General features: G+C 57.0%; 1 protein-coding gene across 1 annotated transcript; it reads right to left on the bottom strand.

Annotated features, from left to right (window-relative positions):
- Positions 1–1,761: 1,761 nt before the first annotated feature.
- Positions 1,762–24,519, bottom strand: ATP8B3 (ATPase phospholipid transporting 8B3; the record flags this gene model as incomplete). The annotated part of the gene is made up of 27 exons (XM_079773082.1): positions 1,762–1,815; positions 3,631–3,807; positions 4,958–5,085; positions 5,290–5,428; positions 5,623–5,856; positions 6,486–6,569; positions 8,183–8,406; positions 8,496–8,880; positions 9,166–9,283; positions 9,499–9,574; positions 10,938–11,049; positions 11,183–11,347; positions 12,948–13,060; positions 13,138–13,326; positions 13,777–13,933; positions 16,114–16,342; positions 16,441–16,631; positions 18,123–18,211; positions 18,682–18,840; positions 20,204–20,286; positions 20,733–20,803; positions 20,937–21,009; positions 21,508–21,569; positions 21,890–21,988; positions 23,056–23,169; positions 23,909–24,000; positions 24,471–24,519. The coding sequence occupies 27 exons, from the start codon at positions 24,517–24,519 to the stop codon at positions 1,762–1,764; spliced, it is 3,666 nt and encodes a 1,221-aa protein (XP_079629208.1).
- Between the last annotated feature and the right edge of the window lie 2,913 nt (positions 24,520–27,432).

Genomic DNA, 27,432 nt, shown 5'->3' with positions numbered 1-27,432 from the left:
GCTTTTGGAATACGTGACTTGAAGCTTTATACCGTAAAATTATAATTTTGCAGACGATGGTATGTCATTTCTTTGACGAGTTCCGTGGGAGACATAATGAATGTTGGGGCAGCGAAAGCTGGGTGGTCAGAAGAGAAAGACAGAGGGAGCGAGAGCGAGAGACTGAGCTCACAGGACCGAAGGACCAGGCGTTTACAGATTTCTTATTTAAACGAGTCCTTTAGGAAAGAGGAAGAGCGAGAGGAAGAGAGAGAGAGAGGGATACTTTTGTGTTCTCTGGTGTGTTCTGCTTCTTGTTTTTGGAGTCGTGTCTTATAAGAGTATTTATTATTCTATGTGGTCTGTGTTCAAATGTAATTTAAGAAAAAAAGACGAAATGGAATTTGATTTGATGCATGACTAATGTACTCTTTCTTGATAATGTACTAAGTGGATGGGGTGGGGGGTAGGGACGGGCGCGGGGCCAGAGCCCCCAGTCCATGTGCATCCTTGTGTTTTGTGCCCGAGCCGTGCTGTCTGGGCCCTTTGCACTGCTCTCTGTTGATTTCCCCCTTTCCAGCGGGCGGGCGGTGGGGAGGAAAGAAGGCGGACAGCAGGGCTTAAGCACCCAGACCAGGTTCCCCTCCTGGCGCCCACCTGCCCCGCCGGTGCCTGCCGGGTCTCCTGCTCCAGGCTCTTGGGCGCAGGGGGCGGTCACTGCCATCTTGGACCCCCGTTGGTTTCACATTAGCATGAGTTCCCAAGTGTCTTGTTCAGAGGAGAGAGACAATCAATTCGAGTCTTGTCGCCCAGGGCGGTGTGAGGCTGGGGTGTACCCCAACTTCCCGAGATCCTAAGAACCCTCCTGAGACACCCCACAGCGACCCGGGACAGGCACCTGGCCAGGCTCCACCCAGACACCCCCAGCCTCCTCAGCTCTGGGCTGGGCCTGTGCACACCTTTCTGTCTGGCCTGGGAGGCCGGGGGTTGCATTTCCTCCTTCCAGCCTGCTTTGGGACCCCACACAACCCTACAGGAAAGAGGACGCCTTGCCTGGAACCCCACTTCCGCACGAGGCCCCACACTTCCACCAGGATAGCCCACCTTCTAAGACAGGTCCCAGGAAGGGGGTCCCTCATACCCTGAAGGACAAAAAGCCAGTTTGGAGGATCAGCCCCCCCCCCCCAAATGGGGGTGGGGCGCACATGCCCCAGGGCACTGCCACCCAGCCCCTGCGTCAGCTGGAATGTGGGCCATTTCACATTCTCTGCCCAAAGCCACACCAGCCCCTCAGATCCTTGGGCTCCTCCTTGTGGCCCCGGCAGACCACAGCCGTCCCCCCACCCCACCCCCGACCCCACCCCTCTCCCACGGGTTGGTCTTTGGGTGGATTCCCTCAGCCAGGGGTGAGGGAGAGCCCTGAGTGTTCAATCAAGACTGGACACTAGGGCTGTTTTCAGGGGAGACACTCCTGGGGTCATCCAAAGTCCCTCCCAAGGCTAGAGGGGACCGACGCCCTCTTCACCCCACCCTCAGGCGACAGGCTTAAAAGTAAAAAAAAAAAAAAAAAAGAATCATCTTCATTGTTAACCATTGCTGTGCTGGATTTGTTGTTTTGTTTTTCTCCAATAAATTATTTTCTAGTCACTCACCTGGGCGTGTGTGTTGGCTGACAGTGTGGAGGTGGCGGGGTGCAGGAGAGGGAGGCAGGGGGCTCACCCACCATGAAAATGGGGAGGAACAGAGGGGACCAGCCCAGTCCTCTCCGGTGCAAACCCTGCCCTACTCCATGGCCACAGCCATCCCTGGGCCCTCAACCCCACAGGGTGCCACCTTCTGTGGGAGCCTTAAAGCATCTGAGAAAAACTGAAGGCCTTTGAGCCGCCAGGCCTGACCACAGAGAGCCTGTTGGGACTTGCATCTGAGGCATCAGTGCCCACTGCTTTCTGGAGCTTGAGTTGTAAGGTGGTCTGTTCGAAGGGAAGAAAGCAGGGCAGCCTGGCAGGGGAATAGGCTGGGTTGGTGCCAGAATCGGACCTTATCAACTGCCCTGGGAGGGCCAGCAGGCAGCAGCCAGGGAGCCAGGACTGGTAAGCGGAATCTGCTCAGCACATTTCTCCATTTTGAGAGCAATGAAATTTTATCTACATTATCTACCCCAGGGTGAAGGAGGGGAAATAAACAAATAAATAAAACAAGCTTAACTGCCCTCGCTAGCACGCTCAGTGGTTAGAACGCTGGCCTGCACACTGGAGGGTCACGGGTCAATTCCAGGTCAAGGGCATGTACTCGGGTTGCAGGTTCAATCCCTGCCCAGCCCCTGGGGCAGGGGCAGGGGGCAACCAATCGATGTGTCTCTCTCACAAGGATGTTTCTCTCTCCCTTCCTCCCGTCCTCCCTCCACTCCTTCCACTCTTTCTAAAAATGGATGAAAAAAAAATATCCTCAACAACAAAACAAAGCTTTTCCTGCAAATCTTCCATCTGGCCACTAGAGGTGAGTGTTTTGATTTTTAAAACCAGGAAATCCGCTGAAACTGGTTTGGCTCAGTGGATAGAGCGTCGGCCTGCAGACTCAGGGGTCCCAGGTTCGATTCCTGTCAGGGGCATGTACCTTGGTTGCGGGCACATCCCCAGTGGGGGTTGTGCAGGAGGCAGCTGATTGATGTTTCTCTCTCATCGATGTTTCTAGCTCTCTGTCCCTCTCCCTTCCTCTTTGTAAAAATCAATAAAATATATTAAAAAAAAAAAAAAAACAAACAGGAAATTCTTCCAGGATGCATCTCAGAAAGAAGCACAGGAAAAGAGTGACCTCAGGAGCCCTGGGGTCCGACGGACCCTGGTTTATTAGAAAAAGAAAAGGATGTGAAGCCCTTTCATGGTGGGGAGGGGGTGCCGGTCCTCCCGAGGCAGGGGTGGCTGCCCCACCAGAGCAGGTGGGACTTGGCTCCCACGAGGCACTGGCAGGCTCTCCATGGGTGATGGCTGCCTCTCGAGGGCGAGGGCGCCACCTCCGTAGGTTCTCTATTTGTGGATGATTCTCTCTCCTCCTCCATGGATGCTGGCTGGTTCTCTTTTAAAAATGACTGGCCTGGCCCTAGCTGGTTTGGCTCAGTGGATAGAGCGTTGGTCCGCGGACTGAAGAGTCCCGGGTTTGATTCCGGTCAAGGGCATGTACCTTGGTTGCGGCTCAATCCCGAATGGGGGGATGTGTGGGAGGCAGCTGATCATTGTTCCTCTCTCATTGAAGTTTCTGACTCTCTATCCCTCTCCCTTCCTCTCTGCAAAATCAACAAAAATATATTTTTTAAAATGACTGGCCTGAAGGCCATGGCTGGCTCTTAGAAAGGGGCATCTGGCTTTCTCTGGGGGGTGGTGGCCTCTCCTTGGTTGGTGGCAGAGTCTCAGGAGAATGTGGGCCGGCCTGCTTCATTGGCAATTTCCCGTGGAAAGAACCAGGCTGCCAGGGTGTGGAGGGAGCCAGGTTTTTGGTGAGAGAACTGCTCCTCCACGGTCAAGGAGGAGCTCATCGAGGGGGTGGGCTGCGTGTCCTTGGGGGACACCTTCCCGCGGTGCTGGTGCCTCTTCCTCCCCAAGAACGACATCGTCTTCTGGTGCGAGGGTGACGCCTGGATGGGATTGTGTGGCCAGCCAGAGGGTTGCTATTGACCCCTGGTGACCTCCGCAAACTTGTGCCCTGTGTGATGAGGTCTGCGTAGCCTTCCCGGTGGGAGAAGGCATAGCTAGAGCGCCGGGCACGTGACTGCCGGCAAAGGTAGGGCAGAGGCTCCGCGGTGATCTCCTCAGCCTTCTCCTCCTCCTCCTCCTCCTGCAGAGCAAAGGGGCAAGCAAGGGTCATCAGGCTCCCATACTCGGTTGAATACTCTCGGTCACCTGCTCCCAGCGGGGGCCATTCATAACCCTTGGTCACCATTCATTGGCCAGGCTCTTCTCTACCCAACTACAGTTCTCCCTGGGACCTAACTTTGGACCAGCCAATTGCAGTCCTTCCCTGGGACTTAACTCTAGATCAGCTACCAGGTGCCTTAAGTGCCCTCGTTTGGCAAAGCTGGGAGAGGTTACCCTGGGCAGCCGTGTCTCCAGCCTGTGTGGCAGAACATAGCAGGTCTGTGGCCATATCTTGGCCACTATTTCAGTCAGGTCTCCAGCCCAGCCCAGCTGCAACTGGTCCTTCTAGTTTTTTGTTATCTGAGCCAGTAAGTCCCCCCAGCCCCCATGCACATTTTTTCATTTGTGGTAAAATAGACATAAAAATATACCATTTTAACCATTTTTAAGTGTACATCTCAGTGGCATTAAGCACATTAACATTGTTATGCAACTATCACTTCCACCTCCAGAACTTCATCTTCCCAAACTGACCTTCTGTGCCCATTAAAAACGAGTTCCCCCCCAGCCCCTGGCTCCCTCCATCTACTTTCTGTCCATAAATCTAACCCTCTAGGGACCTCTTATGAGTGGAATCACACAGTATTTGCCCTTTTGTGACTGGCTTATCTCACTGAGCATAATGTCCTCAAGGTTCATCTACATTGTAACAGGGGTCAGAATTTCCTTGTCTTTAAAGGCTGAATAGTATTCTACTGTGTGCATGAACCACACTGCGTTTATCCATTCATCCATCGATGGACACTTGGGGTGTTTCTAAGTTCCCCTTTTTGCCTAAACCTTTTCCAGGTCACTTCTGTAATCCCAACCCCAAGTCCTAGATAATTCACCGTGGAAGTCTGACCACGTCACTGCTGGAACCAGGCTGGCCGCCTCCGTCCCAGGAAGTATGGTTTCTTTTCTGAGCTCCTGGGGCCTATTATTTGCCCCTCCTGCGGGCACTGGGTGTGCACCTGGGTCTCCGACCCTTGACCCCCAGCTCCGTATCTCCTTGGAGTCCCTGCTCCCAGCACCAGCTCTGGTTGATGGGTCCCAGGAATGTGCAGGGGGGGGACCCCAGCCATCCTCACCTTGGAGTGTGGCTTCTTGAGGGCTTGGCAAATGACAGGCAAGGCCAGCCTGGGCAGGGTGTTTAACGACACATTCAGCAGGACCACCAGCAGGATGCAGGGGTGGGACAGCACGTTGCGGTCAGCATCTGGTGACCGGGCAGAGTCACAGCCTGGCCCAGGGTGAAGCCTCCCCAGAGCCTGCTCGGTGCCCCCTCTTCCAGACACCCCACCTCCTTCCTCACCTTCACCCCCAGAAGGCCTTTGTGCAAATTCTCTAAAGACACAGGCCCCACCCATTTCCAGGGCTGCCACCCTACTCCCTGCTGCGTTGGGGGGGGGGGGGGGCTCACACAGAAAGGGGAAGGTCTTGGGGGAGATAGTGAAGAGCCAGAAGCTCTGGCTTGCCCAAGTTGTCACCACGTAGAAGCAGATGCTGAAGAAGATGGCCAGCACCGTCAGGACCGTCCAGTACTGGATGATGAGGATGACCTGAACGGGAAAGGAGGGGTAAGCCATGGGGGCCGGAACACCAGGCCAGGCTACGCAGAGGAGGGTGGGGACCAAGCCCCCAGGTTCAAGGGGCACCTGCTAAGGCCTCTCAGGAAGGGTCACCAGGTGATGAGACCTTCAGGGTCTGTGCCCAAGTTCCCACCAGGGGTGGGGTGGGCAGCAGCCTGGCCTACCTCCATGGTGACGGACAGCAGGCTCGACAGGGCCACGACCACGGCAAAAGACTGATAGTCACTGAGGGGCCCAGCTGTGCCGTGACTGATCCACAGGGTCATGAAGAAGTTGACCAGGGAAGTGGCCATGCCGTGGACGAGGGCTCGGAGGAAGACGCAGTAGTTGAAGAGCTCATCCTTCTGGCCGGCAGTGTACAGCTGGGGCAGCTCCAGGCTCTGCTCAGCACTCACGTCCTGGGGGGGGGGGGGGCGGGGGAGGGATTCTAGAGGTTGGTTCCACAGCAACATGCACGTGCTGGGCTGCTCTCGGGATGCCTGGACCATGTGCGTGAGAATGGTGAGATGGAGAATTTTGTTATTGGTGTTTTGCCACCGTTTTAAAACTTTTTTAGAAAACGAAAGGAAAGTCTCGTTCCTCAGGTCACACCAGGCATGCCTCAAGTGCCCATCATCAGCCACCTGTGGCTGGTGGCTCCCACCTGGACAGCACAGGCAGGAGACACTTCTGTCATCCTAAACATCCTACTGGACCACCTGTTCTGGATCACTTAGCCAGACCCTCTCAGCGGGGAGGGCAGGGCAAACGGGAGAACCATCTTTTCTGACCCCCTCCCCACTGTTGGGCAGATGGGCAGACAGACGGGCAGACAGTGGGACTGAGATTTGGGAGTGGCCCCAAAAGGGCGGGGGTAGCTGGGCAAAAGGACTTCACCCCCTATCGGGGTGAGCTCCGGTGGGAACAGTTACATGGTGGCGGTCTAGGAGCCCTGCCCGCACCCCACCCCAGCCCCCCAGGGGCAGAAGGTGTGGCAGAGACAGGAGTATCTACAGGGAAGGAGGAGGCACGTCCTCAGCGGGCTCACCTGCTCGAAGAGCCCAATGTACAGAACTGGGAGGCTGGTGTACAGCAGGTTGAAAAGCACCAGGAACCAGCCTTCATACAGAGGCTAGGGGGGGGAGGGAGGGGAGATGTGGCCAGTGGTCAGCCTTCAGATGCCAAATGGCCACAAGCAGATGTGCTCTCCACCTGAGGAGACCCACCCAAGGCAGCTCAGCGCCTGCGGAGGATTCCGGGTGAGTGAGAAAACTCGTTGGAATCAAGGGTTGGGTTAAGTGATGCTGGGAGGTAAAAGGCAAAGAGGAAAAGCAGGGCCTAATTCTCTTAAAACTGCGCTTTTGGGTATTTGTTTTCATTGGAGGGCTTCCCTACAGAGCTACAGGAGGGAAAATGGCTAAAGAATGTGGTTTTGGTCATTTTAGATTCATGGAGTCACTGATGGATGGGTGAGAGACTTGGAAGAGACCTCACAGACAATGAGCCCGCTCCTTTCCCAATGCAGGAATCTAGTTCAGTTAAGGATATGGGTTTCAGCCCTCGCTGGTTTGGCTCAGTGGATAGAGCATCCGCCTGTGGACTGAAGGGTCCCGGGTTCTATTCTGGTCAAGGGCACGTGCCTGGGTTGCGGGTTCGACCCCCCAGTAGGGGGCATGCAGGAGGCAGCTGATCAATGATTCTCTGTCATCATTGATGTTTCTATCTCTCTCTCCCTCCCCCTTCCTCTCTGAAATCAATAACATTATATCTAAAAAAATAATAAAAATAAATAATTCCATAAATAAATGAGGGAGAAGGAATGGTTGGTTCTTCCTACAGAAGAATTCTAGTTACCAAAAGTAGAAAGATGGAACACTGTCCTCCCTAAGCTCAGGAACAAGACAAGGATGCCAGCCCTCACCATCTCACTGGGAGTTCCAGCCAGAGCAAGTAGGTAAGGAAAGGAAATAAAAGGTACCCACACTGGAGAGGAAGAAGGAAAACTATCTCTATTGTCAGATGACATGCAGAAAGCCCCAAAGGATCCACCAGAAACCTCCTGGAGCCAATGAAGGAATTCAGCAAATTTACAGAAAAACCATCTGTGTTTCCACACACCGGCAATGAGCAATCCCCAAAGGGCATTCAGAAAACAATCCCAGGTACAGCAGCATCTAAGAGAATAAGATATCTAGACACAAAACAGTAAAACAAACGACGTATAGTTATCCAGGGTGCCTCTGTAAAGCTCCCTCTCAAACGCCTTGGTATCAACGACAGGGAGCTGATTCCCTGTCTCGGCCATCCATCTTCAGACAAGGTCCTTACACACAGGGGAAACCACCTCTCTATGGCTCTTCTGAGGTGCCAGAGGCACATCTGTTCCTCACCATGCTACTGTTAAGAGTCTTGAAGTCAGGGACCCAGCCCCCACAATCGTCTCTTCTCGGGGGCTCAAGCTTATCCTGTCTCCCCTAGAAAGATCTACCTTCGGAGAAGCTGCCCTGCCTGGCTTCACAGCTCAACTCTGTCCAATACCCCGGCTGGGCAGGAACGATGCCCTCCCTCTACCTGGACTCTGTATGTGGACGGATGCAGCCAGGGAAAAGGTTGCATGGCCCTTTGACCCCAGGCCAGCCCTGCCCACAGGACCCCAGGGTGTGAGCGAGCCTGCTGCCCTCCCGGGAGCCGTGAGAGGGGCCCAGCATCCCCGGAATCCCCGAAGGGCTGTTCGCCCCAGCGCACCTGGGCAGTGAAGCCACTGTAGAAAGCGAACCAGACCTGAACCATCATGCTGGCCAGCGTCTTGTAGATGAAGTAGCGCAGGAACTTGCACACGCGCATGTAGGACCAGCGCCCGTGCACCAGCAGCAGCCGCCGCAGGAAGCGGAACTGGGCCAGCATGTAGTCGCTGTTCTGCACCACCTGCATGCCCTCCTGGCCCGCCAGCCCGACGCCGATGTCCGCAGCTGCGGGGGGACACGCAGCCTGTTGGCCCTGGGCCACGCCCAGCCCACACAGGCCTCCCCCCACCCCCGGCCGGGTGCCCACCACCCACTCTTGATCATGTTGACATCGTTGACGCCGTCCCCGATGGCCAGGGTCACCACCTTCTGGTACTTCTTGACCAGCGCCACCATCAAGGCCTTCTGCTTGGGTGTCACCCGGCAGCAGATGACGGCTTGGCATCGTGAGGCCAGTTCCACGAAGGCCCGCTCCCGCCGCACCTCGGGGCTCTCGGGGGTGTTGGGGTGCTTGTTCTTGGGCACCAGCCCCGGGCACCTCAGCTGCATCCCCAGGGTCTGCCACGTCAGAGAGGGGCGCCCCGCCTGCCGGAGGTCTGCCCTCTGCTCACCTGGCTCCTGCCGGGACTCCGCCACGTCCACGTCCACATTTTGGACGAGCTCCTGGGCATCCTTGCTCAGGGACAGCAGCAGCTGGTCCTGGCCAGCAGGGAGGTGGGGGAGGAGCGCGTCACTCTGCCCGCACCCCTTCCCTTCATGAACACCCCAACTGGCCACTCCTCCTGGCCCTGCCCCAACCCCAGGCTAGCCTTGACCTCATGGCTCCAGTCCCTGAGAACCATCTCTTGGTGTAGCATTCACTCTGGCTTTTCCGATAGTCCACCCCCCCCCCCCCGCTGCCCCCCCCCCCACCCCCGTCTGCTGCTCCTCCCAGCCCCTCCCACGCGCCGGAGGCCCCACAGTGAGCCCTGAGCTGACACTGACCAGGAACTCTCCGTTAAGGACCATGGCTGTTTTGACCTGTGACAGGAACCGGTTCTTCAGGGACCCCTTGCCACTCAGCACGTTGTTGTTGCTCTCCCAGTAGGCCTCCAGGATCTGACTGCAGAGACCCACTGGGGCTCAGCCACGCCCGGGCACAAGCTTCCTTCCATCCCCTCCCCAGCTGTGCCTCAGTTTCCCCCTCCGGGAATCCAGCCAGGTGGAGGCTGAGGACGTTCTGCAGACCTCAGGGCCACATCTGAGCCATGGGTGTCCCCGATCCCCCGCCCTCACCCTGCTCCCACCAGCTCGTCCACCCCCACTCCCACTCCTTACACTATCTCCTTCTCCTCCAGAATGAGCATGTCCTCCGACAGCAGCTGGCAGGCAAAGCTGATATTCACCGCAGTCTCTGAAAACCAGCCTCGCTCAGCCCCTGGCCGCCCCTGCCCAGGGCCATGCCCACCCTGCCCCACCCCCTGGCAACGGTGATTGGTTCAGAGGAGGGCATGTGACCCAGGCCGTCCAGTGAGAGCCAACCCTGAGACTTTGGCTGCAGCTCTGGCTGGCTGGGGCTGGGCTATTAGAGGGAAGTGAGTCTGGGGCCAGGGATCATTAGATATATCATGCCTAGAGCCCACAGGCACTTCTAGGAACTCACAGAAATGACTTAATTTCTTTTAAAATCAGAAGAAGAAGAAAAGTAAATGTGTTCCAGCCTGGACATTTGTCTTTATTCCAGCACAGCTGTAAACCGTCATTTTCAATCTTTCACGTGTATGTGCCTCCCGCCACAAAGTGCTAATGTGGGCCTGCTGTCACCCAGCCCAGGGGGGTCCCAGAGAACCTGCAGTGGGTGGGGTAGAGTCAGGGCTCCAGGGCTAAAGGAGCTGAAGTTCCACGCCCGCTTTTTCCTAAGTGGCTGGCAACCTCCAGCAAGTGCCCGAGGTCTCTGAGCCCACTGGGCCCATCTCCCACGCATGGTAACCAGTTTCCACCTCATGGTGTTGCCATGAGGGCCAGATACTCCAGCAGTTCTTGGCACAGGGCCACCCATCTGAGGGAGGGGCCTGGGGGGCCCCCACCAGTTCTGATCACCCTATTTCTCCCTTTCCCAGGACAAGGTGGGCGGCAGGGCTGAACCCGTACAAGTGGAACAGGCTGATGGTCACGCTTGGGACACAGATGCATTCTCTCCCACCCATCTCCCTTCCCTCCCACCCATCTCCCTTCCCTCCCACCCATCTCCCTTCCCTCCCACCCATCTCCCTTCCCTCCCACCCATCTCCCTTCCCTCCCACCCATCTCCCTTCCCTCCCACCCATCTCCCTTCCCTCCCACCCATCTCCCTTCCCTCCCACCCATCTCCCTTCCTTCTCTCCCACCCATCTCCCTTCCCTCCCACCCATCTCCCTTCCCTCCCACCCATCTCCCTTCCCTCCCACCCATCTCCCTTCCCTCCCACCCATCTCCCTTCCCTCCCACCCATCTCCCTTCCCTCCCACCCATCTCCCTTCCCTCCCACCCATCTCCCTTCCCTCCCACCCATCTCCCTTCCTTCTCTCCCACCCATCTCCCTTCCCTCCCACCCATCTCCCTTCCCTCCCACCCATCTCCCTTCCCTCCCACCCATCTCCCTTCCCTCCCACCCATCTCCCTTTCCTCCCACCCATCTCCCTTCTCTCCCACCCATCTCCCTTCTCTCCCACCCATCTCCCTTCTCTCCCACCCATCTCCCTTCCCTCCCTGCTGGGGAAGGCTGCCCTGTGACCTACCTTGCTTATCTCCTGTGAGTACCCACACTTTGATGTTTCCTTGCTTGAGACACTGGATGGTTTCAAGGATGCCGTCCTGGAGCCTGTCTTCAATGGCTGTGGCTCCCAGCAGCTGGGGGTGGAGGTGGGGGCCCAGGGAACAGCCTGAGCGGGGACTCAGCTACCCGGGCAGCGGTGGGAGAGCTGGGGACCCACAGGGCTGGAACCAGGAAGCTGGAGCCCCCTCACCGCCCTGCCACGCCCACCTGGAGGTTCTGCTCCATCTCCTCGTACACTTGGTGCAGGGCCCGGGCCCGGTTCTGAAGGAGGGTGCTGGCTTCCTGGTGCCGCCGGCACCACTCCTGGTAGGTGTCCTCATCGACCCGTTTGTAGGCCAGGCACAGCGTGCGCAGGGTCTGCCGGGCAAAGGACTGGGGCCGCCCGGCAGGCAGGCGCCACCCTGTCACCACCCTGCCTCCCGGCACTTCTCCGGGCAGCCCCTCTCTCAGCACCTCTCTCTTTGCCTGGGCTCCCCGAACCTCGACCCCCCCCGCCCCCAGTCCGTCCTCCCCAGAGGGGGCTGGGCTCACGTGCTGCCATGCTCCCTAGTTGCGGTTTCAGCCCCCCAAGAGGTCCAGTTCTGTTCTGTCTCCAGAGCTCCCTGCACGCTGTGCGGCCATTTCTAACTACCCCCGAAGACGCTCAGTGCAGCCCTGCCAGGCCCCTCCCCAGCCAGGGCTCCCCCAGCCCTTGACCCCCGCCTCTGCACCCCCCTTAGGAATGTCTGTGCTCCCCACTCTGCCTCATTTTTCAAGGGGCTCTGGGGGTGGAGAGGGAACAGACAGAATCCTGTGGGTCTCCAGCACCCCCCCCCCCAACCCCCACCAGAGGACCCAGAGATCCGGGGATGCCCTGGGGACTGGGTGGCCCCAAGAAAGGTATCTGTGGGCTCCTTACTTCCCTCCTACTTCCCCATCTCCCAGGCTTTCTGCCCCAGTGGGTGGCCCCAGGTCTTGCTTTTGCTCTCGACTGGAGGTGGGCCTCAGAGGTTGGGCTTGGCTATGACAGGGCTCCCTAGCCATCAGAAGCTTCACACAAGCCTTTGCTCCTCTCGTGCCTCAGTTTACCTATCCGTTCCATGGGGCAGTTGAACCAAGCCATCTTGCCAAGCTCCTGGGCTCTGGGCCATTGTTCTGACTGCACTTGCTCAGTTCTTAGTCAGAGACCAGCCACCTGCCCGGGACTCCCCATCCTTGCAAAGCAGGGCACTCTGAGAAGTCCTGAGTGAGGAACTCAGGGCATGCTTTGCATAAACACTCCCCCGGGCCCTATGCTGGGGACCCAGCAAAGCCCTTAGGGAACCCCAAAAGGTCAGGGCTGGGCCAGAGAGGGGTAACCTGGCGTGACATGACAGCCCCATGTTAGTGTCAGGTAGGAAAGTCTCCCTGGAGGTGGGGACCTGGAGGTGGCAGAGCCCTGAGGACCAAAGTTCCTGAGTGACAGAGTAGAGGAAGGCGTCCAAGCAGAGGGAACAGTGTGTGCAAAGGTCCTGGGGCATCACCTGAGCATGAGGAAAACTGCAAGCCGGAACCTAGCATCCTGGGAAACACCCTGGGGGGCGAGAAGAGCCAGCCCAGAGAGGTCAGCAGGAAGCACAAAGACACGGCTTCGAAGGCTTGGCTGAGGGGCTTGGGCTTCACCCACAGAGACAAAACATTTGGGGCAGGAAGGCTGCCTGTGTCCCGGAACCCGGGCCTGGCTGGGAACGGGGCTCAGTATCCAGGGCCAAAGCCTAACCAGAGAGAAGCCTCGTGTGACTTACAAAAAAATGCCCCCCCCCCCCCGCCCCCGCCGTGCAGGTGTAGCTTGGAGTTCAGCTCCTCCCTGCCCGTGTGTTCATGAGCACCCTGGACACCTGAGGCAATTTCTCTGCACCTCCTCCTCCTCCTCCTCCTCCTCCTCCTCCTCCTCCTCCTCCTCCCCTTCCCTCCCTCCACCCCTCCCCCTCCCTCCCTCCCCACAGGGGCTCACCGTTAAGGCCTCTTCCGTGGTCTCCTCTGTCAAGCCCTTCTTATTCAAGCGGTCGAAGATGACAGTGTCTGCGCCTTTGGTGTAGAGGTAGATGGCGCCCTCGGGGTTTCGGACTGCAGAGGGAGAGGCTCGGCTGTCGGTAAGCACTGCCCTTCCTGCCCACCTCCATCCAGGGGCTGAGGGTGCTCACCCAGCACGGACATGCGCTTTCGGATGCTGTTGAAGTCCATCATGGCCAGGACCTGGTACACCCGCGCCTCCCCGAGCTCCATCACCGTGATGCTGTCCTGCGTGCGCGCCACGAACACGTAGCCGAAGTTCCGGGCCGCTGTGACCAGGGCCTCCTCATCAGGGGACGCTGCCTGGTACAGCAGCTGGTCTGGTGGGGGAGGGGACCACGGGAGTGGGCTGGGGGAGCACAGTCACTGAGAGCCGGTTGTCTTTGGGGGACCCACCACCCATCTGCGGCAGGTTCCCCTTCCGTCTCCGTAGCCCAGGGGACCGAGTGGACACGGTGGGTGCTCACCAGATATCAACAAGACAATGGTCTCTTGGGCCAGTACAACCTCTGAGCCAAATGAAAGGAGGTGGATACTTGCGTCCCAGGCCAGATGGCCTTCCCCACCCAGTTCAGTAACAGATCTCGAGCCCTGGGCTTGGACACCCGCTGGGTCCAGAAGAGGTGGAGCTTGGGACACAGGCCTGAGAACCCTCTAGGCTGGATGACAGGAGCCCTGGGGCTGGACTGGACAACCTCTAAGACCAGAAGACCCTGCAGGAGCCCAGGGTCTGAGCACCCTCACAGGCGGGGCGGCCCACACCCACTCACTGCCTTCCTCCTGCACCATCACCGTGTGGCAGATGGCCAGCAGGCGCCAGAACTCCTGCACCATCGTGTCCCTGTTGCCACACACCGCACTCAGGAGCCTCGCGTTTTGGAAGAGCAGCTTCCCATCCGCAAATTTGTTCCGGAGGTAGGGGTTCTCCTAGGGTGGGGACAAACCGGTTCTGGGTAGGTCACTGCCCGGCCACCCCTCCCCCACCATCCAGTGCTACAGGGCCAGCACTCACCTTATGTGGGGTCTGCTCCTTCTCCTCCTCCTCCTCCTCCTCGTCTGGGCCTGGGGAAAGACCCTGCTTCAGGCCTCAGCACCCCAGACAGCTTAGGGTCCCACCGTCCCCACCCCCAATGCCAGTCTTCCTAGGGTCTGGACTCTGAACCCTAAACAACAAAGGACCCCAGCCTCAGCTTTGCCTTCTGCACAAAGGAGGGAAAGATGGGGCCCCATCTCCTGGGGGAATCTTTTTGTTGTTGTTAATCCTCACCCAAGGATATTTTTCCCATTTATTTTTAGAGCGAGTGGAAGGGAGGGGAGACATAGAGAGAGAGAAACATCAATGTGAGAGAGACACATCAATTGGTTGCCTCCCACACGTGCCCCTACGGGGGCTGGGGGACCTGCAACCAAGGTATGTGCCCTTGACCGGAATCCAATCTGCCACCCTTCAGCCCAAAGGCTGATGCTCTAACCACTGAGCAAACGGCCAGGGCTCCTGTGGGGGTCTTAGAAAGACTGTCCGGAGAGGGATGCGGCCCCATGGAGCACATCTTGTTTGAGCTATTCATGGTGGTTTATAAAACTTGGCTGGCTACTTTGAAAAAGTGGATGATTTCAAATAAAAGTCTGGTCCCAGAAACACGAGAGAGAGAAGGAAAACAGAGAAAGCAGCCCGGTTGATGCCACTTACCACAGACCCCACGTCTCGCTATCACCCACCTCCTAGACCCTGGCTCGGGGTCAGGTGGCATTTCCATTTCTCATACTGATGACTGCCTGCGGCACAAATTATTCCCCAGCGGATCCTCGGTCAGCTCCTGCTCTACACCTTGTGCCCTGGTTAAAAACTAGCCCAGGGGCTGGCGAACTTCGCCCGGCACCCTTACCAGCGGCTCTGTGGCCTGCAAGCTAAAAAGAGTTTCCACATTTCTAACTGGTTGGAGGGAAACTGAAAGAAGAATATCGTCTCGAGAAACATGAAAACGCTATGAAATTCAGAACTGGTGTCCTCAGGAAAGTGTGTGACCATCAGAAGCAGAACACGCTATATTCTGACATGTGAAGATGCTATGAATTTCAAACGGGGGAATCCACGTCAGAGGTTTGTGAAAACCAAGGTAACACTATTTCGTGACACGTAAACCGCTATGACATTCGAAGCTCAGCGTCCACACACAGCGGAGGCTGCCGTCCGGGGACAAGGGCTGAGCTGAGTCTCCACAGAGACGGGGCAGCAGGGGAAGCTAAAAATATTGACTTGCTGACCCTGGCTGGTGTGCTCAATGGTTAGAGCGTCTGCCCGAGCACTGAAGGGTCATGGGTCCGATTCCTGGCCAAGGGCACATAACTGGGTTGCAGGTTCGATCCCAGTCTGGTTGGGGTGCATGCAGGAGACAACCAGTCAATGTTTCTCACATCCATGTTTCTCTCTCACTCTCTCTCTCTCTCTCCCCCCACCCGTTTCCCCTTCCCTTCCACTCTCTCTAAAAAGCAATGGAAAGAATTTCCTCAGGTGAGGATTAAATATACACTGAGTGGCCAGATTATTGTGATTTCTGAACGCATAATAATCTGGCCACTCAGTGTATATCCTATATAATTAAAGGCTAATATGCAAATTGTCCCCTCGACCAGGAGTTCGACCAGCAGGCAGGCCAGCCAACTGCCCATGTCCCCTTCCCCTGGCCAGGTTGGCCAGACCCCACCCATGCACAAATTCATGCACCGGGATATAGATATATAGATATATAGATATATAGATATATAGATATATATATATATATATATATATATATATATATATATATATATATATACTGAGTGGCCAGATTATTATGCGTTCAGAGATCATAATAATCTGGCCACTCAGTGTATATGTATATTAACTTGCAGGCCTGTTACAGGCATCGCTTGCTGACCCCCAAAGAGGATGCCTTTGGCTGCAGTTCTGAGCTTCAGATCTGGGGAGGTGTGCTGGGGGTGGGGCCCAGGCTGGGGCAGGTCAGCGGACCCTGAGACCCACTCAGGTCTCCTGGTGATTGCAGCTCCCCAGGGCTCCCCTGCGCCCAAAGGTCAGTCCTTGCTGGGCAGCGCCGTGGGGAAGGGACACGTCCGGGCAAGGCCCCACCGTAGACAATGCCGTTGATGCAGCACTTCTTGAAGGCCATGATGTTCTGTGTGAGCGTGCCGGTCTTGTCCGAGAAGATGTACTGCACCTGACCCAGCTGGTCGCTGAGGCTGGTGCTTCGGGCTCTGGCAGGCATGTTCTGGGGCGCGTAGTACATCTGCATGTCCCAGTTGATGAAGATGCTGTTCCCCAGGTAGATGAATTCGGTTCTGCAAACACACGCTGGGTCAGGCCTGGCCCATAGCCCACCCACGCTCCCCCTTCTCTCTGGCTGAGTAGTGGGTGGGGAGAAGCCCCAGGGACTCACAGGATGAACATCGCCATGGGCACCGTGACGCTGAGTAGAATGAGGAAGCCCCAGAAGGTGAAGAAAGACTCGGTGGTCACACTATACGTGAGCCTCTCAGACACATAGTGGTGCTTGGCCTTGAATTCCTTCACCTTGTCCCAGAAGCCCAAGGTCAAAGCCACCGAGATCAGCACCAGGGACATGAAGATCTGCTCAGCAAACAGGAGATGGTGGAGCATGTGGAGGGACCCAGGGCAGCACCGAGACACCCCAGCGACTAGCCAACCGGGACACAGCCGGCGTAAAGGACAAACAGGAAATGAGAAGCCCCCGCCCCAAGTTCTGCCATCAGGATGGGGAAGTGGGGCTCGGGGGAGGTGGCTGGCAGTCCCGGGGAGGGAGTGGGGGACTTGCAGGGGTTTTGTGGCTGCTATTTTAAAAATTATATTACAACAATTTTTAAAAAGATAAAGTTGAGCCCTGGCTGGCATGGTTCAGTGGTTAGAGGGTTGGCCAGGGCACTGAAGAGTCTCAGGTTTGATTCCCAGTCAAGAGCACATTCTTGGGTTGCAGGTTCAATCCCCACCTTGGTCAGGTTGTGAGGCACTTGTTGGAGGCAACCAGTCAATGTGTAGCTCTCACATGATCTCTCTCTCTCCCTCTCTCTCTCTCCCTCTCCCTCCCTCCCTCTCTCTCCCTTCGTCCTTCCCTCCCTCCCTCCCTCCCTCCCTTCCACTCTCTCTAAAAAGCAGTGGAAGCCCTCAGTGGTTGAGCATTGACCTATGAACCAGGAGGTCACGGTGGGATTCCTGGTCAGGGCACATGTCTGGGTCTCGGGCTCAATCCCCAGTCGGGGGTGTGCAGGAGGCAACCGATCAATGATTCTCTCTCATCATTGATGTTTCTATCTCTCTCTCCCTCTCCTTTCCTCTCTGAAATCAACAAAAATATATTTTAAAAAATAAAGATAAAATTGATTAGGCAAAGAGTTGAGAATTCCTATATAATAAAGAGGTAATATGCAAATTGACCATCACTCCAACACACAAGATGGCTGCCCCCATGTGGTCAAAGATGGTTGCCACAAGTTGGCCAGCAGGGGAGGGCAGTTAGGGGTGACCAGGCCTGCAGGGGAAGGCAGTTGGAGGTGACCAGGCCTGCAGGGGAGGGCAGTTGGGGGTAATCGGGCGGGCAAGGGAGCAGTTAGGCGTTGATCAGGCTGGCAGGGGAGTGGTTAGGGGGTGATCAGGCTGGCAGGCAGAAGCGATTAGGGGCAATCAGGCAGGCAGGCAGACAAGCAGTTGGGAGCCAGCAGTCCAGATTGGAGAGGGTGCAGGCTGGGCTGAGGGACACACACACACACACACACACACACACACACACACCCATGCACGAATTTTGTGCACTGGGCCTCTAGTTGTTAAATAAATGTCCATGGAGAGTAGGTGAGCATTTTATTATCTCCTGTGGATTTGGAAAAATGTCAGGATCAACATTTATTTTATAAAGACATTTTTTACGTAGCATGATTCTAAGAAGAGTCTTTGGCCCACAGACCTATCTGTAGGGTCAGGCTGCACATTTTGCAGAGGCGGGAAACTGAGGCCTGAAAAATGACAGCCAGGGCTCTGTCTGTGGGGACCTTTCCCTTCCCTCTTCTGTGTCCTCCCAACCCCCAGGCTGGGGCTCAGGCAGCTCACCAGGATCACCAGCCTGTTCATCAGACGATCTATCTTGGTTCTCTTCAGATGGATTTTGCCACAGTTCCTCATGATCTTCGTGTCTAAACCTGCAGGGTTTGCATACATCTGTCTGTCCATCCATACATCCATTCATTCATACACACATACATACATCTATCCGTCCGTCCATCTATTCACGCTTCCATCCATCCATCCATCCACCCATCCATCCATCCATCCATCCATCCATCCATCCATCCACCCATCCATCCATCCATCCCATCTTCCATCCCTCTGTCAACCCCCCCCACTCATCCATTCACCTGCCCAGCCACCCAGCCATCTACATACAAGCACCCCGCTTTTCCCAGCCAAGTAACAAGGGTGCTGGCTCAATATGCACATTTCCACCGTTTTAGAGCCCAGGCCCCATAGGAACCATGTCAGGAGCCCCACATCGTATGGCAGCAGACACACAGCAGCCAGGCCTGGCCTTGTGAGTTCTTGCCAACAATTTCAGGGTTCCCCCCCCCCCACCAGGACAGCTCCTGCTGCAGGGGCCCCAGAGCGGCGGTACCGGCATAGATGACCAGTCCATAGCAGGTGTCTGTGTTTCGGATCTTGCAGCCACGTAGGAGGATATTGCCACTGTCCAGGGAATACTTCTCGCCCTCCCACTTCAGGCACCCCATAAAGTGGTGCATCTGACTGTTGGGTTCCTCACACACCACCTTGCCTATGGGCGACAGGGCAATCAGGGAGCCGAGGGCATGGCTGGGGTTAGGCCATCCCTCGCCAAAGCAGGGCGGGGCAGGGTGTGGGGAACATTCTGTCACCTTCTGGCTCTAGCAGCCCTCAAGGGCCCTGCACTGCCCCAAACTTGCCCCCCTGGCACCTCCACCCCCTTGCCATGCGGCTTCCTCCTGGATGCTCCCAAGCTGGCTCTGCTAAGCCTCAGGGTTCTTGTGCATGCTCTTCCCTGTGCCAGGACGCACACCTCCTCAGGGAAACCCTCTCCAATCCTGCAGCCAGATCAGGTCCCCACCCCCACCCCACCTCCACCCCACCCCCACCCCACCTCCACTCCCTGAGTCCCCTTCCTCCAGGTCACAATCCTGGGAGGTCAGCAGACATTTGCTCCTGCCGTGGTGTCATGAATCCCTGTGGGTTCTGTGAGAGGAGGTGCCAGCCTCCTCTCCTTCATGCTGGGGACCCTGGGCCTAGCCAGCACCTGGCACACAGGGCCTGGTCTCCGTGTAAGCGAGGCTTTTTCTCAGATGTCATGAAAACAAATGTAACCAACGCTTGAATATCAAGAGCGAAAGGGCTGTGTGTGTGAGAGAAAGGTTCTGCTGTAGGACCCAATCTGATTACCTTGTCTTTGCAATAAGACAGGAAGGAAAATAAGGAACCCCCTTGCTGGGCTCTGGCAAGCAGTAGCTTTACCCACAGTCTCACTTTCCAGGTGGAAAATAAGGAGTTGGGATGGATGGGTCGGTTCCCTGTCTGTGTGCACAGAGGCTGCCTTTCTGATTAAACAACCAAAACCATTTGCTTTAATGTGATCACGTTTTAAACGTAAAATGTAATGCCTGATCAAATGGTGCAGCATGTTTTCTAACAGTAACAGCAAACGCTCCGACTGTTACATGGATTTAAAAGACATGAAACGGGCCTGGGATAAGCTGGCCTATTAAAAGCTATCGTGCCCTGGCTGGTGTGCCCAGTGGTTAGAGTGTCGGCCTGCACATTGAAGGGTTGCAGGTTGGATCCCCGGCCCGGTCCAGGTGTGTGCGGAGAAAAAACCAATCAATGTGTCTCTCTCACATCAATGTCTCTCTCTCTCTCTCTCTCTCTCTCTCTCTCTCTCTCTCTCTCTCTCCCCTCCCTCCCTCCTTTCCATTATCTCTAAAAATCAATGGAAAAAATATCCTCAGTTGAGGATTAACAACAACAACAAAAAAATTATTTCAACCCCCGACACCCCAAGTAGACCCCATCACCATCCCCAAAACCCAGTGAAATGGGAACTTCCATGCCTGCTGTACAGAGGGGCAGACCAAGGCCCAGATGGGGTGGATGAACTCGCCACCTCTCACCTTGGAAGGAAGCCATCTTCCTTTCATTGGTCAGCGCCTGGTGCGTGACCACCGGGGCCTGCCTGAACTTCAAGTTGGTCTCCCTGGTGACGAGAAGAGGAGTGAGGTGAGAGGGAGGGACAGACAGCACCCAGGCAAGGCGCCCCCAGCCCCCTTCCAGAGTCATCAGACATTTTCACGGAGCCCCTGCTGCGGCTCAGATGCCCATCAGGAGGCTGAGGCCCAGAGAGGGAGGGGCTTGGCCCACATTCACGCAGGACATTTGTGAAATGGCTAAGGCCGGACCCCAGGCCTTCTCGGTGCTGGACAGCCGCACCTGGAGCACAGGGGGCCCCAGAAATGTTGGTGCAAAGAAGGTGGGCCCCTTTCTCTGATTGGATGTGACTGCCCCTGCCACTTGCAGGTCCCCCACAAAGGCTCCCAGGATGAATGACCCAAATACCCCCGTGGGCTGGGGACCACATTGTGTGGCCATTGGGGAAGGCCCGCCGGCCCAGGCCCCCAGCCCCTAGTGAGGACCTGTGCTCACCCGTCGATGTCTGCTGTCTCCACATAGCACAAACTGCTGGGCTCCGTGCTGGCCAGCAAGAGCACATCGGCCTGGAGTGGGGGGAGGAGGGGAGGAGGAAGAAAACAGCGCTGGGAGAGGGGGGCGTGGGCAGGAGAAAGACAAGCAGGGAGGTAGCCCTCCCCCAGGAGTGGGGAGTTCTGAGCCTGGCTGACACCAGCTCACCGGGACAACGTTGTCTTTGTGCAGACAGACCAGGTCCCCCACACACAGGTCCTTCCATTTTCTCCACAGAAAGCTGTAGGGGGTGGGCAGCAGGTGTGAGAGGGGGCCCAGCCAGGCCTATCTTTGGAACCCTTAACCCCCACCCCGCCCCCCAAACTGGAAGGACAGCGGGGGCAGGGACTGCAGCCTCCCCTCTGGTGCTTTTCTTCCCTGCCTGCCCACCCGCAGGTCTTTGTGGGGGACTCTCAGCCCACACGGGAAGTCCAGCCTTCCCTAACCTTGCCTCCTCCACCCCCTTCAGCATCCAAGTCCCTTCAGACCCTTCAGCGGAACCCTCAGCCCTGCAAGGGTTCACGCTCAGGTCCCAGCCTCTTTCCCCATCACAGGGCCCAGCCCTTAGCCTGGTGACAGCGGGCTGGGTCCCTGCAGACATCAGACTCCACCAGGATGTCTGGGGCATGGAGGTTTCTGGACACTCTGCTGGGCACCCCTCCCTGATATGTCCCCCCCACCCAGCTGTGCTGGAGTCCCTGTCCTCAGGATGCACCGCACACAGCGCCAGCGGCCTCACCTGCTCCCCACCAGCATCTGACAGGGCCTGTTGTTGATGGTCCTGTCACTCCTGTGTCGGCCCTGAGTCCACGGAGGTGGGTCAGAAGGGTGGCCCCGCCCCTGCCCTGCCCCTGCCCAGGATGATCCCACCCCCAGCCATGCCCCTCTGCTACCCCACACCACCCGATAGTGAGCCCACACCAGCCACATCTGTCCAGGGACGCTGATGGAGGAAGGGGGGCTGCTGGGACAACTGCTATGAACAGGAAGGCACGGTCCACCTATTACCCAGTGTGGCACCGAGGGCCAAAGAGCTATGGGACACCTGTCCCTGTGGCAGCAAGACAAGGACCACACCCTGCCCCCATCCCCCTCCCCAACTGACCCTGGACCCCACTTACGATGTCATCGGCCAGGTCTCGGGTGGCCCGGATGATGAGGAGGCAGATGAACGGGGCGAAGAGGGTGAACCAGGGCAAGGTGGAGATCTCGGGGATGCCCTGGCACAGAGGGTGGGTCATGCCGGGAAGGTGATACTGAACCACCATCCCAAACCGCTGCCCCAAACCCCTTCCCCTACCCAGCCTCTCAACCTGGCATCCTGTGTCCCACCTGCCAGCCCCCTGGGCTCCAGGCCGGCCACCTCCCCCTACAAATCCTGGGACAACTGCCCCTCTGTGTCCTCTTCTCCCTAGCAACCTCATCTCCCTCCAGGCCCAGCTCCCAGGTCACATCCTCCAGGAAGCCCTACCAGCCCCAAGTCTGTTCTCTCTCCAGAGCCTCAGCTTTCCTGTTTCCCTCCCTGTAACCCTGTTCCTCCCAGTCACCCTTCAGGCCTGAGCTCCAAGTGAAGCCCAGACCGGCCTGGGTTGGGGTGAGGGTCCGCTTTCCATCACTGGTCCCCTCCATGTGACTTAATGGCAGTGGGTGTCAGGGCCACCGTCAAGGTCTAGCATGGGGCCGGCACACAGTGTGTTTATTGCATCGATGGGTAAAAGCAGAGGGGTCAGAGCAATGAGAACTGAGTGGGGGTCCGGGCGCTCGGTAAGCTGCCCACTCACTGAGAGAGGGAGCTGCCCAGGTGGGACATCTGCCCACCTGGCAGGGCCACCCAGGTGCTGGGAAGTGGCCCAGCAGGTCCTGAGAACTGCTCTCAACCCTGCTTTCCTCCTTACCCTTTGGGGTCAGCTCAATGGGCTGAGGCCAAGAGGGTCATGTGGCCATGGCTATCCATCCTGGGGAGGGGTTGTGCCCTCCTTGGACCCAGAGGAGCCACTCACGCACCTTCATCGTTGAACATACACTGAGAGCATCTTCTGTGTACCAGGCCCCGGACTGAGCAGCGGAGACTCAGCCATGAGGGTGCTCCCAGTGTGTGAGGAGCCAGACACTGACCCCTCCTCCCAATCGCACAAACACACACTTGAACCTCCATGTGTCTACAGAGCCATGTGGCAAAGCTGGTCAAGGAGGGCTTCCTGGAGGAGGCAATGTGAGCCGATGGAAGGAATGGTATGGGCTCAGGTGCTTGTACTGACCCCCCGGAGCCACCCCTATCCTGCCCCACCTGGAGAATGATGATAAAGAGGAAGTAGAGGTTGGACATTCGGTGGAACTGCTCGTACAGGTTTAAGGGCAGGAAGGAGAAGAAGTTGTACTTGGCTGTGTGGATGATGTTGCCCTGGAATGAGAGCCAGCATAGAGGTGCTGCCCAGGCCAGGGCCCCACCTTAGCCTCACCCTGCCCTTTGACCACCATCAGCAATAATTCAACGAGTGCATGGAAAGCCTCGAGCCAATATTAACTATCTACCGCGAGCCAGCTCTACTGAGCGCCTGCTGAATGCAAAGCCTTCACAACAGCATTACTGAGTGCCAATTGAATGCAAAGCCTTGAGCCATCAGTAATGGAGCCCCTACTGAATGCAAAGATTCATCAAGTAGGGCTGTGACCCCAGTATTTCCCAAAGTGAGACACACCCAGGGGGATTTTAGGCAGAGTCTGATGGACACATTGTCATTTGAAGGTTTCGTATTTTCTTTTTGTTTTTCTTTTTTAATATGTTTTTATTGATTTCAGAGAGGAAGCGAGAGGGAGATAGAAACATCAATGATGACAAAGAATCATTGATTGGCTGCCTCTGGCACACCTCCTACTGGAGGCCAAGCCCACAACCAGGGCATGTGCCCTGACCCGGAATCAAACCATGACCTCCTGGTTCACAATTGGATATTCAACCACTGAGCCACGCCGGCTGGGCAGTATTTTCTTATTTTGAGGTGAACTGGGGTAGGGCTAAGGAAACAGTGGAAGCTCCAGCACCAAACTGGGGATTCATTCGTGATTGACGTTCAGTGTGTGCGGGAGGGTAGGCTGGTTGGGAGGAGGTAGCAGAGGGCGGTGGGGCTGGGGCCACCCACCTTGTACTTCTTCCTCTGCCAACACAGGAAGGCCTTCTCCTTGAACTGGTTGTTGTAGGTCCGGCTGTTGGCCTTCACCTCCCAGGTGAACGCTGAAGCCAGAGAGAGCAGGGTGTGGCATGGGGTGCAGGGAACACGGCCTAAGGATCCCCCGGAGGAGGTCTAATGGGTCCCCAGGGGAACCGCCATGGATGTGGGAGCTGGTAAACAAACACCACCCGGGGCCAGTCCCCAGGCTCAGAGGCCGGGCCCTGGAAGATCCGTCCATGCCCACTCCTTCTACAGAGCGGGCGAGACAGGCCTGGTGCCCGGCTCCGCGTGGAGGCTCCTCACCCAGCCTGCGGCCCAGCTCTTTCAGGTCTGCAGCCCCCAATTCCTGAGTCTCGCATTCAGTTATGGGACTTAGGACTATTTGTAACCCAATGAGAACTCCATGCTGGGCCTGTTGAATGGACTGGGTGGGGGGGTCTCCGCATCCCCATATTTCAGCCACTATACTCTGCAATGCCCCTTAGCTTACTCTACAGACCCCACACCCCACACTTGACCCCAAAACAGGCACCTGAGTTCTTCTCCTCCTCAACGTCCTCGCCGTAGGCCAGACTGCCCATGCTGGTGGGGCTGTCGGGAGAGGGCGCAAGGTCACACCAGTTGCCCAGCTCTTGCCACACACTGTCCATTACCCTGCCCTCTCCAAAATGTCACCTCCCGCCTCCATCGGCTGCCACCTTCCCAGGTCTGAAGGTCCAGCCGATGGCTGTGTGTCCTTCCCTGAATATCTGGGGCCTCCCCTGATCCCCATGTCCACCTGCAACAGCCCCATGTCCACCAGTCCCTCCAGCTACCAAGCTGAAGTTGCCCTGACTTCCATTACAGCAGGTCTCCGGAATGGATTCTCCCTCTGGCTGCTGCTGCTCACCCCCAGGTCCATCCTCTGGCCAGGCCGACATTGCCCCTCCTGGGATGGCGACGCCCACCTCCCCCTGGGTCTCCCTGCTGCCCCCTCTTAACCCATTTCCACAAGGGGCACAATGCCCAGCCCAGTGAGGGGCTCCGTTAGTGTCTGTTGACTGATTACATGGGCCCTAGAGTTATTCATTAATTGCTAAGCTTGTACAAAGGGCCAGGCTGCTCTGAGAGGTCTCCACGTGGTCTCAGGGCAGTGAACTGTAGTGGAGGCAGACGCCAGACTTCCCACCAGGAACTGGTCTCACCAGAGGGCCCTCCGAGCCCTGGCCGGGGCTGCTCCCTCTGCCCCGCCCTGGGGGAAGCACCCTTCCCCCATGCCCGGGCACTGCCTCCTCACCCTTCCGTTCTCCGTGCACAGTTCTCAGACAGGCCGGACTTCTTCAGGCAACTTCTCTGGGCTCCCCCTCTACCTGGGGTGTCCCCCATCCCAGATCTCTCACCTTCTCTCCTCTGCTTCTCTCCCTTTTCGGTCAGGATGGCTGGTGTCTGAGTCACCGGTTTCCCTGGAGCCCAGGGCCAGCTCTAAAGCTCCTGGGAGCCTGAGCTGTGCCTGTCTATTCCCCAAAGGAGAAGTGAGGTTCAGCCAGTGGGACCTGGAGCTCAGGAAGACTCCGTGCAGGACCAGGGGAGGGGGGGGGGGGGCGCGGGGGGTTGGAGATGTGCTGGGATGGCCAGAATTCACCCAAAACGTATCTGGGGTGGAAGACGTCCTAGTGTTTGCCCCCTCCTCATTTCCACTCAGCTCATCCAATCACCCCATTAGCCATCCCCCCTCCCCCCACCCCCACCCCCACACACGCATAAGGAAGCCTCAAGGCGAAGGATTCCAGGCCCAACCTCCCTGCCCTGGGGCCTCCCTGAGAGGGAGATCCCCTTATACAGACAAGAGTCCGCATCCCCTCCGGAAGGTGGGGCCTAGAGAAGTCAGGGCAGGGCCTTGCAGGGAGGGCGAGGGTAGGGGCGAGGTAGGGTGGGTCCCATGGGTGAGGCCAGGAAAGAAGCAGAGCCTGGGGTCATCTCTGGAGTGGTGCCAGCCTAGGGGTGTTGCCGTGGGTGAGGGGCTGCAGTGGGTCAGTGGGTGGGGTCTTGCACTAATGGAGAGAGGGGGTGTCTTTATTGACATTTTTAGAGAGAAGAAGGGAGAGAGAAATATCAGTTTGTTGTTCCGCTTATTCATGCATTCATTGATTGCTTCTTATGTGTGCCCTGACCAGGGATTGAACCCACAACCTTAGCATATCCAGATGATGCTCTAACCAACTGAACTACCCAGCTAGAGCGATGAGGAGTTCTTAATAGCACTGGAGTATTAAGGGGCCTATCATTTAGGGGCGGGACCTTGTAAAGCTGGGCCTGAGTGAAGGGGATTGGAGATGGCGAGGTTCCCCTGGGCTGTGTGGGACTAGAGGTGGAGGAAGGACACACGGATAGGTGGTAACTGCAGGTTTCCACACCTCCTATGCGAGGGCACAGTCTTGGGCCCTGGGCCGGGGGAGGCTGTTAGAGACACCATGACCATCCTAATGCCAGGAGGAAACCCATAGGGCTCCGCCCTGGTGTGCATCCACTCAGCGGGCGGCCAGGGTTTGGGGGGCCCTTCCTAAAGGAGGTGATGGGGGTGGTGACGCTGAGGCAACCTCGGTCGGAGATGGAGAACTAGAGCCAAGGTGGGAGGTGTGTGGAAGGGGTTACTAAAGTTCGGGTCCCCTTGAGAGTCGGGACTCAGGGGGAGGGACAAACAGGGGCACAGGGATGATTAAGCTCCATGTTTCATCACATTTTCACTCTCAGGAGCCCCTCAAATGCAGAAATTAGGAAGGCAGTGGGCTCTGGGCACTCCACCCCCTCGCTGGGCCCCTCGCTTTGCCCCAGTCCTGACCCAGTGGTGGTGCCTGTGCCCTGGTGTCTTCTTCCCACCTGGGGCTCAGGCCCCCGAGGCACCAGCATCACCTGTGAGCAGACGTTGGGTGAGTGAATGAACGAATCAACGAAGATCCCACCTTCCCCATTAGAGCAGCAACCTCTCAATCACTTTCTTTGGAAGCTGGGTCTGCATGTCCTGCTTGGCCTCTGGGGGTGCCAAGTAAACCTCTCCTTTCTTTCATTCATTCATTCATGCACTCACTCATTCATTCACTCACTCAACAAATGTTTACCCTGCCCTCCCCAGTGGTTAATGAGAAAGACCTTGGGAAAGGAGCTTTAGGAGAGACCTTGCTGGGTGCAGCTGTGAGGAGTCAGGGGACCTGTTCCCCTCCCTGGGACAGTAACGGCAGGGAGAGGAGCTTCCTGAGCAGTGAGAAACCTGTTTCGGCCTCCAAGAGCCAACAGGTTTAGCAAGCTGAAAGCTTGCATGCCTCCTGAGCTGGGGAGCTCCTCTCCCAGCTTCCCCTCTTCCGTGCTGAGGAGGGGTACAAACACCACACAGAAACGGGTTTCTGTAAAGCCACTGGCACCACCTAATTAGAAAACTCTTGTTTACAGAAGAGGAGGATGAAGTCAACTGGTTACCAAAGAGCCGCCGAGGGATGTGACAGTGGCAGGGCCTGACTGGA

This window comes from Cnephaeus nilssonii (genome assembly GCF_951640355.1).
Source record: "Cnephaeus nilssonii genome assembly, chromosome: 5".
NCBI classification, from domain to species: Eukaryota; Metazoa; Chordata; class Mammalia; order Chiroptera; family Vespertilionidae; genus Cnephaeus; species Cnephaeus nilssonii.
The sequence above is the reverse complement of the archived record's forward strand: the minus strand, read 5'-3'. Positions and strand labels throughout refer to the sequence as shown.